We start from the raw sequence: 16,462 nt of genomic DNA, 5'->3' as shown, positions 1-16,462 counted from the left end.
TTTTAAAGCATCACATTATCTTCTTCATAGATGAAGAAAAAGCTTGAATATATTCAACATTAATTCTCCAAAAACATATCAGCAAAGAACTTTCTTAACCTGACAAAGAATATTAAAAACTTGTATTATCCTACATACGCACTCTCTTTAAATCAGAAACAAGACAATGGTACCTTCAAAAAGTCCTATTTACATTCAGTGATGTCTCAGAGGTGCAACTTAGTACTACAGAATCACACAGTTTTCTTTTCAATCAATGAGCAAAGCAAAAGCAACCCAATCAAAGCATGACAGAGGGTCGGAGAAACGAACACTTGCTGTCAGAGCGCTTGTTCTTGGATCCAGGTTCAATTCCCGACACCTACATGGCAGCTTACAACTTGGTAACCCTACGTCCATGTGCATCAGACACACATGTGGTGCACAGACATACATGTGAGCAAAATGGTCATTTATATACAATAAGTTAAAAAAAACTATGGGGAAAACACATGAATATATTTTCACTTAAGTGGATTTATATGGTAATTAAAATATGGACAGATATTCCACTTTACTAAGAAGCAGGGAAAAAAAACCCAGATCATTTGAAATATTATTTATAACGTCACTTGATAGGCAAAGCCAAACAAGTCTATCAAGTGATAGAGAAAGTGCCGCTGGGTAGGTAGTGGGTATAGATATATCTTTTATAAAACATTTTGTTATCATCTCTTATAACTGGAAACTGATATGCACTATGACCCAGCAACTCCAAATTATAGGTTTATAACTCTAAGAGACTCTGTGAACACTTCAGGGTACATGTATGAGAATGTGACAGTAGTTAAAAAAAACTAACTATAGCACATTCTCATGATGGAATTTTATATAGAATTCACAATGAATGAGCTACAGTCATTCAACAGTTGGATTAATATTAGAATTGAAGAAGTTCAAGTCTTAGAGGATTATACAGAGCACAATTATCTATCTATCTATCTATCTATCTACCTATCTATCTACCTACCTACCTACCTACCTACCTACCTACCTACCTATCTATGTATCTTCCTTTCTTTTCTTTTCTTCTTTTTTTTTTTAAGCTAAAAACAACCTAAATATAAGCAGACATAATTTTGGAGAATATATAAAAATTCTATGAACTATATAAGAAGAAAATGGAGGAAATGATAAATAAAATCAGTACAATAGCCACGTGTACTGGTGCACACCTTTAATCCCAGCACTTGGGAAGCAGAGGCAGGCAGATCTCAAGAGTTTGAGGCCAACCTGGTCTACAGAGCAAATTCCAGAGCAGCCAGGGTTATACAGAGAAACCATCTTGAAACAACTCCCACCATAAATATTTTTAATTCCTTAGTCAGAAGGTAAGATGGGAAAAGCAGAAAGCTGTATTTCAAAGTTGGGTGATTTTTTAAACAATTGAGATAATTAGTTAAAATGGTCTGAAGAGAACTGAGAAATCCAAGGGCTCTAAGTATGAAGAGCAGATTGTTTTCGGATAAAAGCTTAAAAAAGAGGAAACTCAGTATGTAAAAGAGACAAAAGCAGAACTTCTTTGGCTGAAGTAGGCAGGAGGAAGTCTAAAGACCTGGCAGGCTGTGTTCAGTGTTAAGTTTTACCTCTCTGTGTGCATGTCTGATGAACAGCTGTTAGTAAAATATTTTATTCATGATGGGCAGTGGTGGTGGCAGTCCCAGGACAGCCAGAGCTATATAGAGAAATCCTGTCTTGAAAAACCAAATAAATAAACAAATAAAATATATTTTATAGATTAAAAAGATCTATATATTAAGATATATAAAAATCTCAATGTATATCTCAATGTATATCTCAAAAATTTATATTTTCTCTCTCTATATACAAAATTCTCAATGCATTGATTGTATCTGAGCTGTGTGTGATGGCTCATGCCTCTCACACCTGTACTCAGGAGTCTAAAGCAAGGGGACTGCTGAGCATTTGAGGTCAGCCTGGGCTAGAGTGAGACATTATCTCAGAAATCAAAGACTCAAAAAACCCCAAACATAACCCATCAACTGTGGGAGATCTGTAAAACTTCAGTTTTTAGGGCTTACAAAGGGTGTATCATCTTTTTGATGTGGTTTATAAAAGGTCATTTCAAAACATACACTGCAAAGCACAATACTTGAACAGCCGAGACTGGGGCTGGAGGGATGGCTCAGAAGGTGGCTGTTCTTGCAGAGGACCCAGGTTCACAACTCCCAGAACTCACAACCATCTGTCACTCCAGTCCTAGGGATCCAATGCCTTCTTGTAGCCTTCTCAGGCTCAAGGCATTCACATGGTGCACAGGCATACATGCAGACTAAACAGCTATACATATAAACACAATTAGTTAAGAATAAATACATTGCAAAGGCTAGGACTGTAAATTAGAGGCCAGCTTGGGCTATACAGTGAGACTATCTCAAAAGACAAAAACAACAAATCCAAAAGCCAACAAAACAAAACAAATTCCATCACACTGTAACCCACGTATTCAACGGGTACAGATTTGGCCTTGTCCTGAGCACCAGCAGCAGTGAGCAGCCAGGGAAGAGGACGAGAGGAGACGGAAGATATGACACATAAGGTCATGCATTTGCAGCAGGACCTAAGAACACCTAAGGTTGGCAATGAAAGAATGAGGGTGTTGATGTCTCTGAAATACAAGGTGCAGACAGAGATACCTTGGTAGAGATGCTCACTGTACTTTCCCCTCCCTAACAATTAGATTGGGCAGCAGCAAGGCACCAGCCCGATACAAGGTAGAGCTCTGAGGACTGACTCCCATCTTACCACTGCTCATGACATTTAGCTACGACAGCAAGGAAAGAGAAGAACTGAGTAGCAGCAGTGCTGGTGAACATTAAGACAAAACTGTTTGCTGAAGCACACACTGATTCCAAACCCACACAGTACTGATAAGAATAAAATAAACAACCAATAGAGGTACCCCGAGTGGGTTTCTCTTCACTGCTGGGATTTTCTGAGTGGATTGCCCTTTTAAAATTTTTACCTTCTGCAACTTCATCCAGTAACACAGTAATTTTCTTGTCTTCTAATAATCTATCTTTTAAAAATTTCATAAAAATCCCATTTGCCAACCCAGAATGCTGGATTTCAAAGGCTTCTGCTCCTTGGCACCTTAAAAACACCGAGAAAAAAAAAGGTGAAATAAGGCAGGCACAGAACAACACAACCAACGTGTTCACTGACTGAGCACACAGCAGAAGCCAAAGGCAGAATGGCGGTATCCAAGGCTGGGAAGTGGGGGTGGGGGGTGGGGGGGACACGGGACGGGACGACACGGACGGATATGCTAGGCAAAGGGCAGAATGCTTCTTCCTCCTAGCGAGGCTAAGTAGATAGGTGTGTAAGCTCAATGAACACTAATAGGCTTCATGCAATCAGTCTATGCTGTGTACAGTGGAGCAAATACATACGCTTATAATTTGTCACTCCAATAGAAAAGAAACCAACAAAAGGGAAAGCCAGCGCTTGCTGGTGGAGTGCCCACGCCCACAAATAAGCTTCTCTTTCACCTGCCCTCAGCGGCTCCCAACTAGAACTCAGCTCGAGGCAGCAGTGAAAGGTTCTGCTGCTCTGTGAGGAGGCATCGAGATGGACGTGCATGGCTAAAGTTCTCTATCAAGCACACCAAGAAGGGCGCCCATGGACGATTCTGTCTCTAATCTACAATCAAAACAAAGACACGACGGACATTGAATGCAACGATGCTTACGTGGCATATCCAAACACAATGTTGGCAGTGACTTTCAGTGCGTCCAAGATTGGAATGGTATCATCGTAGTCATTTCTATTTATATGCATGGAAAGGTAAAATGGGCAGATGCAAGTATGAGAAATTATACAGTGTTCTTCAATGAAAAATATGCTACTACTTTCAGTATATATAAAATATAAAATGACAGATTCAAATCCACCCCCACCCCCACAGGGTTTCTTTGTGCACTGGCTGTCCTGGAACTTGGTTTGTCGACCAAGAAGACTTGCTCTGGACTAAAGGTGTCACCATCCCATGATTCAAACTCTTTTACCTAGACAATTACAGACTTATCCCAGGCTCCTACATTTTTTTAAAAAAATTATTTATTTTATGTTTATGAGTACACTGTTGTAGCTGTCTTCAGACACACCAGAAGAGGGCATCAGATCCCATTACAGATGATTGTGAGCCACCATGTGGTTGCTGGGAATTGAACTCAGGACCTAGGCTCCTCCTACATTTTTAAGACAGTAAGTAGTCACCATATCTTTTGTTAACCTTTTTAAAGGCAGGATCTTGCTGTGTAGCATAGACTAGCCTCAAATTCAATCCTCCCACTCTAAGTCTCTTGAGTGTTAGGACACTGTTATACCAGAGAGGGTCTCACTATGCATCCCTGCTGACCTGGAACTCACTATGTAGACCAGACTGGCTTTGAACTCACAGAAATCTGCCTGTTTCTGCTTCCTGTGTGCTATGATTAAAACCAGTTCATACTTGGCTTCTTTGTTAGCTTTTAAAAGGAAGTTATAGCTGAACTCCCCTCATTGAATTCTGACTGGTAAAGAAAGCAAAAAAAAAAAAAAAAAATGGGAGGAGTAATCACTACTTCTGACCCTTGGGGAATGACACTTCCCACTTGTAAGACAGGACAGCCTGGTGACATGCTCTAGATCCACAGGTGTGGTTTGTTAATGTCTGGAGAGAATCTGCAGTGACTGCTAGTCACATGGACATGGACTCTAGAGAGAGTATATAACTTGTACCTTTCACAGCAAACAGAAAGTTAAAATAATTAGATATCCATACTAAAAATATATCTATATCCAGTCTGTTTCCAGAACCTCACAGTTCCTAGGGGTTCTTACCACCGTACAGAATTGCCTTACATAGACTTTGTCAAGGTTGCTACTTGATAGAGAGATGAGACATTTTACCTTTTCCGACACATATCCAACAGGAACACATTCAGGCCAGTCTCCTTTTCTTGCATTAATTTCAGTATGTTTTGTACGCATAGGCAATTTTCAGACCTATATGGATTTGGAGCATCAACAGGGACCATGAAACTGTTTCCAAAGTTTTCATAACCGTGCCCTGCATAATATAACAATCCTGGGAGTGGGGAAAGGAAAGATGTCAACTCTAAATGTACTTTCAACATTGTAAATAGTCTTATGTATACTTAGGTTTTCTGACAGAAAATGCTCACGTTATAACATTTATTTTTGTATAACATTTTCATGGTTTTCAAAGCATTTGCATATACACAACCTTCTTTTAATTCAGATTTATAAAATTTATAATTTTAATTCAATTTATAAAAGATATCTACCCCAATATCATTTTGGGCTATTGAGGTAGGGTCTCATTTTGTAGTTTGGCCACCTGGAACTCTATGAACCCAGGTTGGCATAAAAATTTGTGACAATCCTCCTGCCTTAGCATCCTGAGTGCTGGGATGACAGGTATGAATTTCCATGCCTGGATCCTATTCCTATGTCACAGAAGAGAAAACTAAACAGCTCTGCTTCAAGTCACATGGCTGGACTCTACAGGTGGTATTTCCACCATTGAATTAAGTTTGTAATTTTCTCGACTGACCACGTGTTTGTCTTTCTCTGTTCTTTACCTGCATCTGTCTTTTGTTTTCACACTGACTCTTGTGTATTTGTAGAGATGTAGCAGGAACTGGACACTAACAGTGCATCAAGACAGTCTAGCAGGAGCCCTTGGGAAGGACTATTTAGATACCCAGTCAGAAAGCCTGCATGCGGCCTCATCTGGCTTTAGCAAGATTCAGCTTCGGAGAAGCAGCAAAGAAGACTGAGGGAGGCTGAGCTTTCATTACCACAGATAAAAGAGAGGTGTGGTCTTATCACACAGTTGCTATAACCTCAGCAACTGCTTACAGTAAGGCACTTAAAGCAAATGTTTTCTCCTTTCCAAAATGCAAAAGTGCAAGCCTTTTGTATCGGAGTCTACAATGATATTATAGCAGGGTGGGATAATCTTTATATTAAAAAAAAAACAGTGAAAATCATTGTATTTTAAGAACTCCATCTCTGACACTGCTAATTCTCTTAATTATTCAAGGACAGGGGAGAATACATCAAGAAATTTAATGTAGTTAGAAATACAAATATGCAAATCAGATTATTAGAGAATTTGTTTCATCTTGGCTGTATGATTTTCAAGAATGTAGTTTGGGGCTGGTGAGCTGGCTCAGTGGGTAGGGGTGTTTGTCACCAAGTTTGATTCCTGAGATCCACCTGGTGAAAGGAGAAAACGGATTCCAGCAAGTTGTCCTCTGATCAGGCACCATGACACACACCAACATACATACGAATGGACACACACTAAATAAATACGGGTAATTAAATGGGTTTTTTGAGACACGGTCTCACCATGCAGAACTAGCTGGACTAGAATTCACTATATAGCCCAGGCTGGTTTTTAACTCAGAAGTCTGATATCTCTGCCTTCTAACTGTTAGAACTAAAAGTGTGTGCCACCAGGCATGCACTTTATTAATCAATCAATCAATCAATTAACAAATTAATTAATTATATCATAGCTATTGGTTTTGGGCTACAGATAAAGATTTGGTGGCACATGCCTGTAATCCCAGTACTACAGAAACCTAGTCAGGAGGATCTTGAGTTTAAAAAGTTTTGGACACACAAGGAAACTGTCTCAAACAGAACAAAGGAAAATAAAAAAATACAAGTAGCAAACCTCTCCTAATCAAGTAGATTTGCATTCTACTTTGCATAGTGCTCAGGTAGACTCCATAATCTTCATAACAAGGTAGGTAGTGGAACCATTCCCCTTTTATATACATAGGAACTTGAGACACCAAGAGGTTTAAAGGCTTACCCAAATTCAAAGGGTTAGTGAGTCAGGAAACTAGACACTGGATGCAGGTAATCTTGACCATTGTACTAGTGTATTAAGACCATGCCTAAGATTTCTTTGGGTAGAAAAAGCTGAGGGGAGCACGCAGCAGTATAAACTATAACGTAGTCTACACAATGATCTATCAGTACACTCTCATCAGCAGTATACACCAGCACAACGATCAAGATGACTTCAATTTCTCTAGTCAAAGTGCCACTGAGTCCAAATCTCCAATCTAAAGGACAGTTTGCATGCTATTAATACATTTTTGAGTATGTGTGCATGCATGTGTGATGACTAGATGCATGTCTATGTGTCTGTGTTCACACCTGTAGAGAGGTGTGCAGGCATGACTGTGTGCATAAATATGGAGGCCAGAAGTTGGTGCTGGATGTCTTCCTTGATCATTACCTTATAAATCCAGGCAGGGATTATCAATTTGGTCATCAAGTCAGCCAGCTGGCTAGTTCTGGGATCCCATTTCTGTCTCTCAAGAGGTAGAGATTACCTTTATATGGGTGCTGAGAAACCAAACTCTGGTCCCTATGCCTATACGCAAACACTGTATCCACTGAGCCAACTCTCTAGCCCATTTAGTGAATATTCAAGAACAGTAACAAAAATGGTAACAATGGATACAATAATTTAGGCAGCTTGATTGTGTCAGGAATGAGGGTATTTTTTTTTCTCTGTAACAACAAAATTACCTAACCACAAATCCAAAGCTATCCAATAGAGGTACACTGAACTAAATGACTAACTCCAAGGCTGTCATATTCTAACCAAGTTTATTTAATATTCTCTTCCACAGAAGGCATAGGTAAGCCATAGGCAGTGATGAATTTACAAAAACATTTGGTGAGGTGAATAGACAACCACACAGTTACTGTTTTATTTATCTGTATAATTATTTATACATTTATAAGTAAATTATTTCTATTTTTGGTTTTTGCTTGCTTACATGTTACAAACTGAATTACTCATTATTTTCTGTCCTACTATAAAATTTCCTTCCTTTTCAATGAGTGGGCAATAAGAGACTATCAATTGTGTCTACACTTTTCTGTATTTAAAGTTCTTTGTGCTGAAACTTTTCCTTCTCCCCATCCCTGAAGGACTTGGGAATATGGGAGATGTCAAGAGATGCTCCAATAGAGACATAAAAAGTCTCCTATGGCAAGCCCTATACCATGAAGCCTTTACCACACTTACATTTAATGTAGATGTGTCTGATGTTTTGGATAGTCACAATACTTCAAAATATAATGCAGCCACCCTGTTAAAGACACGAATCAGGATTTTAAGTTTTCTAGCTTTCTTAAGCTGTCCTTTGTTCAATTATTTATTAATCTTTACTCTTAGACCCCAAACTGAAACTGTTACAGTGGGGATTATGTGGTAAAGTGTGTACAGTGTCAACCAAATTCAAGTCTTATCCCTTAACCCATCCTTTTATAGTTCTGGCTCTGTGCTTAATAACAGGGACAATTAAAAGTTCTGACTTAAAAAGTTAAGGTGTGTGTGTGGGGGGGAGAGTTACAATAACAACTGCAGTAAAAAATAAGAGTAGTTGAACATATAACTACATACATAATTCTCATTCTTTATTTTACCAACCCAGAAACCTAAATTTAACCTAAATCAATATTTATCACTACTTTTTTCTTATACCTCACTGTTTCTAGTAAAGTTTTAGGAATGAGTCACACAGGCATCTTAAAAACACATAAATCATGTAACATACTTAAGCAATCTACTTCTTTTTAAAGAAGAACTTTCATTTATTGACGACTCATACAAAGTAAGTTAAATTCTCAAAAAACCACATTTTCATAAACGCAATGTACATCCTATCACAACCCTTTATATTGAAAAGGATCTATATCATGTCAAGCACATATGAATATAATATATAATGTCAAGCATATATGAATATAACATATAATGTCAAGCGTATATGAATGTTTTGCTACCTGGCTGTCTGCAAAGCCAAGTTTCTAGACTTACTAAATGACTAAATACTGTATGCTAACTTTTACACTCAATAAAAAAGGAAAGACAGGTAAGGATTCTCTTAAGAACAATGTTGTTTTAAAATGACAAAATAACCATAGAAACAAAGATATTAAGCTAACTAGTTATTCACAGTGGAATAAAGATAAAATTTAAAACATGCCAATTCAAAAATATGTTTACCTACCTTTATCTGATTTCCAACTTTTTTCTTTACACACACACACACACACACACACACACATATGGTATTATATATGTGCATATACACATGCACATAATATGTACACATATACACAAATGTATATATAAATGTATACACACACACACACACACACATCCATATTTTGCCTGTGCAGCACTGTATGCCAGGAAATCTGGAGCTGGAGTTATGGACGATTGCGAGCCACCATGTAGATGCTGGGACTAGAACTCAGGTCCTCTGCAAGAGCAGCAAGTGCTCTTGACTGCAGAGTCATCTCTTCAGCCCATCACTTCCAACTCTTATTTTGTGTATAATAGGAATGGCGTATGATTATAAAAATGAGTATTACAATGATCTTACCATATACTCCTTTGTCTAAAAGTAGTAAAAATTCATCCACAGCGTTACACATCTCATATTCAGTAAGGTCCAACAGTGAGACAACTTTGAAATCTAGTTGTCTTAGTAAGTTGGTCAATTCATACACATCCACCAAAGGCGCTTTAAGCTTGGGATGCTCCCAGTAACTCATATTCCCTATCAAAAGGGCGACTTTGTCCTTTGCTGTAAGAAAAAAAAAAGGTGGGGATTAGAGGAGGATGTAGGAGACTAACAAGGCAAACACCTAGAGAGAGGTAGGAGAATTCACAGAGCTGAGACAGGTAGGAGAATTCACAGAGCTAGGTAGGGAGAGACCAAAGAGAAAAGAAGGTATTTCACAAGGACTTTTTTTCCCATAGTAGTTGTGTGGATGAGCTATCTCCTCTGAGCTCTAAATTTAAAAATATTTTTAATATTATCATCATCATCATTACAGTATACATGAATGTGGGCACACATGCATGTGTGTGTGTGGAGTTCAGAGGGCAACTTTCATCTTGCCAGCACTCTTTCTTAACTTTCCCGTTTGCCTGGGATCAGGTTACTTGAGGAATTTTTGAACTTCAATCTTTTGACCTTGCTCAGACAGAAAGAGGTGTTTTAGGGTGGGGGCAGGCAAAAAATATGTACCTATGCCTTGAAAAGTGTCAGCGAGCATTTATGGGTACATCATGGCCTGAACAGTTGAAGGCTGGACAAAGCTTAGAGCTTAAGAGATTTCAGCATTGCAGCTTTTTTTGTCGGTCTTGGGCTGGGGATGGGTGGAGGCAAGCTGTCAAGAGACCTATGCATTGACAGTTGCATAAATTAGAGCACAGAAAATTACAACAGCACACAATACTCGATAGTTATCATTAAATGCTACATAACTGGTTTATATATTTACTATAGAATGCTTCTCATTGTTCAATTTTATTTTAGAAATGATAAATTTCATCATTATTGTAGAGTATATGACTTCTACTCATGCAAAGAAAGGTTACTATTTAACAGCATATTGTAGCATGTCAGCAGCAGCCTTATACACTTCAGTTTTTACTGCATTTCTTGAATGCATTAGGACAATATTGAAAAACTGACTTGTATGGTCTAGTGATGTATTTCTTTTTTTTCTTTAAAGATTTATTTATTATTATATCTAAGTACACTGTAGCTATCTTTAGACATACCAGAAGAGGGCATCAGATCTCATTATGGATGGTTGTAAGCCACCATGTAGTTGCTGGGATTTGAACTCAGGACCTTCGGAAGAGCAGTCAGTGTTCTTAACCACTGAGCCATCTCTCCAGTCCCAATGATGTATTTCTTAAGGCATACATCTATCATTCAGCAGTATGTAATTAATTGTATTCTGAAAAGAAGGATTTTTAAAATACAAGAGTCCAAGAATGTGAGAATGTGAAAATATCAGTAGTTGCCCAAAATTCTTGTAAAATTTTTTGGTCAATGATAATTTTAAAAAGCTAGATTATATAACTTTTTAAAATTTAATGATATGGAAGATGATGGGTCTTACCTTGACAACTCTACTTGGGAAGCAAGCAGTTGCTGGTTAGCAGAAGAGCTGGAGTGGACTTAAGAGAGGCAGAGGTAGGCTGAAATAAGATGACAAGGACTCATTCCAGAAAATGGTTGTGGCAGAAACCAGACAGAGAAAGGAATAGTAAAATTGAATTTGAGGAAATAAGAATAAAGAAAATGTCAAAATGGCAAGCATGTAAGCAAGTTATGATAGATTTTAGATGACAAATTCAAGAAATTTACTATAAAATCTTTTACTGTAAGAGCAGCCACAAATTCTTGAACACAAGTCATCTATTGGAAGAGGGAACATGGGCCTGGGAGTATAGCTTAGTGGTTAAGTGCATGCTTAGCATGTATGATGATCTGGGTTCAATCCCTAGCATCAAGAAAAAGAAAACAAAGAAATAAAAATACTATTTTAGTATACAAAAGAACAACAACAACAAAAACTTTAGAAATATACTTACTAGACGATCCTAGACATTTTCCAGAACTTAAAGTAGTGTACTCTTCAAAAACTGGCACAGTGCTATATCATCAATTGCATGTTTAATGGATCTAAGTTACTTATCCAAAAAGAGCTCATACTCCCAAGCACCTAGAAAAGGGTCTAGTATTTCTAAGTGCTATTAAGTAATTGTTAAGTCTTTGAATTTTTATAAAGAGTGAGGATTTAGCATAAAATCTGATTAGTGCAGTTCAGTCTGACTTCCTGTTACTCTGGAGCATTCGATCTTTTAACGACTCTCTAGATCCTTCTGTCTGAATTCTTCAGTTTGCCACACAGAGCCATTTACACTCTTGCCACTGTCTAGCCAGGCCATGAGATCATGGCATCTTTGTCCTGGTATGGTAGAGTCAGCTTCACTTCTAAGTATGTGCTGCCCACCCTGACTTTCTCCAAGCAGCATGTAATATGTGGGTGACACCGCCAGTTCTGAGCTGTGTATTAAAGAGGCCTGACAGCCTTCAGTGCTGAGATACAAGCAGCAGCAGCAGCACAGGGACGGAAGAGGCAGGATACAGGAAGAGTCTCTCATCAGTCCTCACTAAGGTCCTACGCTGTGAAAATGAAGCCTTCCTTTGTAGCCTTGGTTACCAACAGAGTATAACTACACGAGAGACTCCAAGAAGGACCATCTGTAAACCCCACAGAATGAGACAGAATGAAACTGATATAATTTTTTGAGACGGGGTCTCTCTGTGTAGTCTTGGCTGTCCTGGAACTCATTATGTAGGTCAGGTTGGCCTCAAATGCACAGCTATCCTGCTTCTGCCTTTTTTTAAAAAAATATTTATTTATTTATTATATGTAAGTACACTGTAGCTGTCTTCAGACACTCCAGAAGGGAGCATCAGATTTCATTACAGGTGGTTGTGAGCCACCATGTGGTTGCTGGGATTTGAACTCAGGACCTTTGGAAGAGTAGTCGGCACTCTTAACCACTGAGCCATCTCACCAGCCCTTCTTCTGCCTTTTAAGTGATGGGGTTAAAGGTGTGCTCTAGTATGTCCAGATGATGCTGTTTTTTTTTTAATGTAGGGAATTCTGGACTAATATTGCTACTTAATAGGTAACTGTATCACCTGCCTGATGGCTAGCAGTCCTACCCTAAGACTCCACCCTCCAACAGTACTAATGTATTTGTTCACCCACACCATAATTCCACACTCACCAAGTCTGCCTTAGCTACATGAGATCTCCTAAAGTGTCCTTGAAAATTCTCCCTGAACCTTTCCTCATAAAGCCTTCCCTGACTCCCCTAGACAAATCTGATCACCATATTTTAGGGATAATTTAAGATTATTTATCCATTTCTGCTATGGCACATACCACATTCATTCTCCTACTTACTAAAAAGTAGCAAAGAAATGAGATGTTTGATGCTTGGTGAACTTTATGATAAAAGCTTATCTTGTTCCTGTAATATCAATGTCTGTGAAATGGCATGGGACAGAATGAACCAACAAGAAGCTACATAATCACTGACCCCAGATACCAACCCCCAACCAGCTACCAGCCACATTAACTCTGAGCAAGTTTCACAGTTAAGCTGGGTGTTTTTCCTTTTTTTTTTTTTCCGAGTCAGGGTCTAACTATGTAGCTTTAGCTGTTCTGGAATTTACTCCGTAGGCCAGGCTGGCCTCGAACTCACAGCCTGCCTCTCCCAAACACTGAGAATCAAGATGTGTCGCACTACACCTTTCAGAAAGTAAAGTAATTGGTCATTCCTGCTGAACTTTCAGCCTCTGCTCAGTTACTTTTTAGCTTGTTATCTGTATGCAGAATTATCACGTGTGCTTCTCACTACAGAATACAGCAGCTACCGCTTTGTCTGGATGACTATTACAGTTGGTCTTTCTTACCAAGTGAGTACTGAGGTGGTGGTGCCTATAGAAAGAACAGACTGGACTATGAAATTTTACCATTAGAATGAAATGTTGCAGGCTTTTTTTTTTAAAGGCAGTTTGAGGTCAGCTTGGGCAATGTTAAGATACCATTTCAAAAACCAAAACCAAAAAAGATAAAAAGGTGTTCAAAATTCTGATCAAAGCCAGTTAGCATCATTTTAACCTGACTTCTGTACACCAGTATGTTCACTACGTCTACTCTTTAAGCACTAGGCTACTGAGCCTGTACATGCGGTCCTCCTGGATATGCTGCCTGTGTCTTGTTCTCAAAGCCCACTTAAATGCCACCATCCATTTCATCTTACCTTACTCCCCTTTCTTCCAATTGTAGGTGGGAACGCATACTTCTAAACTCACTGCTATCTACACGGTACTTTCCTAATTCCTACCTCACCAGAAGGCAGCAATAACCACTTCTTCCCCATGGAGCATGCATGCTTCTTTTGTTTCTGTGTTGCCAGAAACAGAAATCACTCCTTAAAAACTACTTGAAGCCAACCTCCCCCTCTCAAAGAACCCCCCAAAAAAACCAAAAATATTTTTAAGGGCTTTCTTCCATAATTTCTTTTATCCAAAATAAAAATCTGGTCCAATATCTCTCAAACAATCATAAATCAATCAAGTTAAATATTGTAAATTCCTTCACAAAAATAAAAAATTGAAGTTAAATACTGTAAGTACATTTGAACATGTACTTTAAACTTAACTCACCCAAAGGCTGGCCAGTTTGTTCTTTATTATCTGGACAAGGATAAAAGAACAAACAGATGCTGTTATTCATGGTGAATCTTCAGAGCTAATGAGGTAACAAAAGCAATGAATGCAGACAGCAGCAGTATCAACTAAAACACTATAAATAGAAGAGGTCACTGAGGCTACAAAGTGAAGGGGAGACAGTCAGAGGGTGAAGAGGACACAAAAACAGAAGGGAAGTGGATTTAATGTTGTATAGCATACTAGGGCAACTGTGTCTCTAACTTATGAATTTAAGAATAATTAAAGGAGAAGCTGTTAAGGCCCCCAACCCATACATTAATAATATCCAAGTAGATAAAATGCTAATTACTTGGACTGGATCATTATATATATATATATATGGTCACAATATGGTGCTTCATAAATAAGAGTAATAGAAGGAAAAATGTAGACTATAGTTACTAGTAGCTAATTTAAAATTATAAGAATTTTGATAAAAATATATGGGCTTATACTATCATACATAGAATGAAATCATATTCACTTTCGAGTACCACTAGGAAGCGACACAGGAAAAGATGAAGCTCAACCTCCTGTGTGCCCAATACTTGGAGGGAGGGTTAGTTTATCTGCACACTAATACTACAGATGATGTGGAAGCCTATTACAAGCCTCACCACACATCAGTTTCTTTACACTCAAAGGTTTGGTTTCTATGATTCTTGAAAATAAGGAAAAACAAGCCTGAAAAATGTTAAACACTTAGTGGTGGGAATATACTGAAGTTTTTATGAAGCAATTTCACAACTCTTTAAAAGGTCAATATATAGGGGACAAAGGTAGGGAAAGGGGTTCTATCAACACCAAGAGAAACAATTACTAGGATATTTTCAAATAGTTGTCAGTTCAGGAAATTTGAAGCAATTCTTTAGCTGCAAATGAATACGAAGATACTATAGCAAAAATAACCTAATGGTCACATGGCTTTTTGTTTTGCCTAATTTGCTCACGTGCAGTCAGCAGAGACCAGACAGAACTTACAGTAACAAGTCTTTGAATGAAATACAAAACTAAGCCAACAGCGCTAGAGGAACCGCTCAGAGGTACAGTGAGTAAGTAGCCAGTGCACACCAGCCTCCGCCCCCAGCACTATCCCCAGCTTCATCAAACGAACAAAATCAAGCAAACTAATTATGGTAATAAAATAGGGGGACCATCAGGCTTTCTGCAAATATTAAATATCCTCATGCCTTCTTAATGCATTTCTGTATGATTTGATTACATCTATTCATAGGTTCTGTCAGTGTCTTTCAGAATGCCCACAGCGTATGCTGATATCCTGTGTCTTTATTATATTACTGAAATGTCCTTTATTACACGATGGCTTTTTTTTTTTAACCTTAGCTTGTTCAGAAATCCGTTCTGATCAAAGCTTTCAAAGCTTGCCTAGAGACTGCCATTGTTAGTCTCTTAATAGTTACCGACCACTGTATAGTTCTACTGCCAACTCTCTTCACTAACTGCCTTTCAGTTCTGATGACAGCGCCTCCCCAACCACTTCAGGGATGTTCTATGTCTGACAGTTTAGAAATGAACATGCCACTCCATCAGTACGGTCCAGTCTTCCACATTAAAAACAATGGACCTCCTTCCTTTATAAGGAGCAACGTGAGTAAAAAGCTTCACTGCTGAGCAGTTGCAGCTCAGCGGTCAAACACTTGACACAGCATATACAAGACCCTGGGTTTGATCCCCAGGAACACAGCAGAACAAAAACAAAGTTCTCAATTCTTTTTTATAACACTTATCTACTTATTTTGTTTGTGTGTTGGGGGCATGGTGCACATGTAGAGGTTAAGAGGAAAATGTGCAAGAATTAGCTTTCTCGCTCCACTATGTGGGCTCTGGGGGTCAAACACAGGTATTCAGGAATGGCAGTAGGTACTTCTACTCACTTGGCTATATTATTGGCCCAAGCATTGATATTTTATTGTTATCCAAAATACTTTTTCAACCTTTATGGTCTTGTAATCAATAATATTTTTATATTTTACGTGCTTTAAATTGAACTTCATGTAAATAAGTTCAATAGTCTAAGAATGTAGGCAAGAATGTCTATAGCACCTTTACTGTTTATAATACTTACCAGGATGCCCCAAATTGTTTAATTCATCTAAAATAGAGTAAGAAAAAACAGATTAAGTTGAAATAATCTAACTGCCAACTTAGCACAAATAGTATGACTATGAGAAAGCAGTTATGAGCTGTTATGTCATGTTACAGTTCATTATTAGTTGAGAATTTTTCAAAGTTAA

The 16,462-nt window shown here is 38.3% G+C and overlaps 1 protein-coding gene across 5 annotated transcripts in view; it reads right to left on the bottom strand.

Moving 5' to 3' along the window:
- Malt1 (MALT1 paracaspase) overlaps positions 1–16,462 on the bottom strand; it is a 47,950-nt gene that overhangs the window by 11,022 nt on the left and 20,466 nt on the right. For 3 of the 5 annotated variants that reach the window (XR_001782363.2, NM_001365019.1, NM_172833.3), the window contains 6 exons: positions 16,294–16,320; positions 14,163–14,192; positions 9,495–9,698; positions 4,954–5,131; positions 3,752–3,826; positions 3,026–3,153 (listed from right to left, as the gene is read on the bottom strand). Coding sequence is in view for 4 of the 5 variants with exons in the window: in NM_001365019.1 (NP_001351948.1) it covers positions 3,026–3,153; positions 3,752–3,826; positions 4,954–5,131; positions 9,495–9,698; positions 14,163–14,192; positions 16,294–16,320 (642 nt within the window). In the remaining variant the exon portion in view is untranslated. Of the gene's footprint in view, positions 1–3,025; positions 3,154–3,751; positions 3,827–4,953; positions 5,132–9,494; positions 9,699–10,145; positions 11,326–14,162; positions 14,193–16,293; positions 16,321–16,462 lie in introns of those variants that run through there. The other 2 variants (XM_006525941.4, XM_006525940.4) reach the window with 2 other exon arrangements.

This window comes from Mus musculus, chromosome 18, assembly GCF_000001635.26.
Source record: "Mus musculus strain C57BL/6J chromosome 18, GRCm38.p6 C57BL/6J".
Classification (NCBI taxonomy): Eukaryota; Metazoa; Chordata; class Mammalia; order Rodentia; family Muridae; genus Mus; species Mus musculus.
The sequence above is the reverse complement of the archived record's forward strand: the minus strand, read 5'-3'. Positions and strand labels throughout refer to the sequence as shown.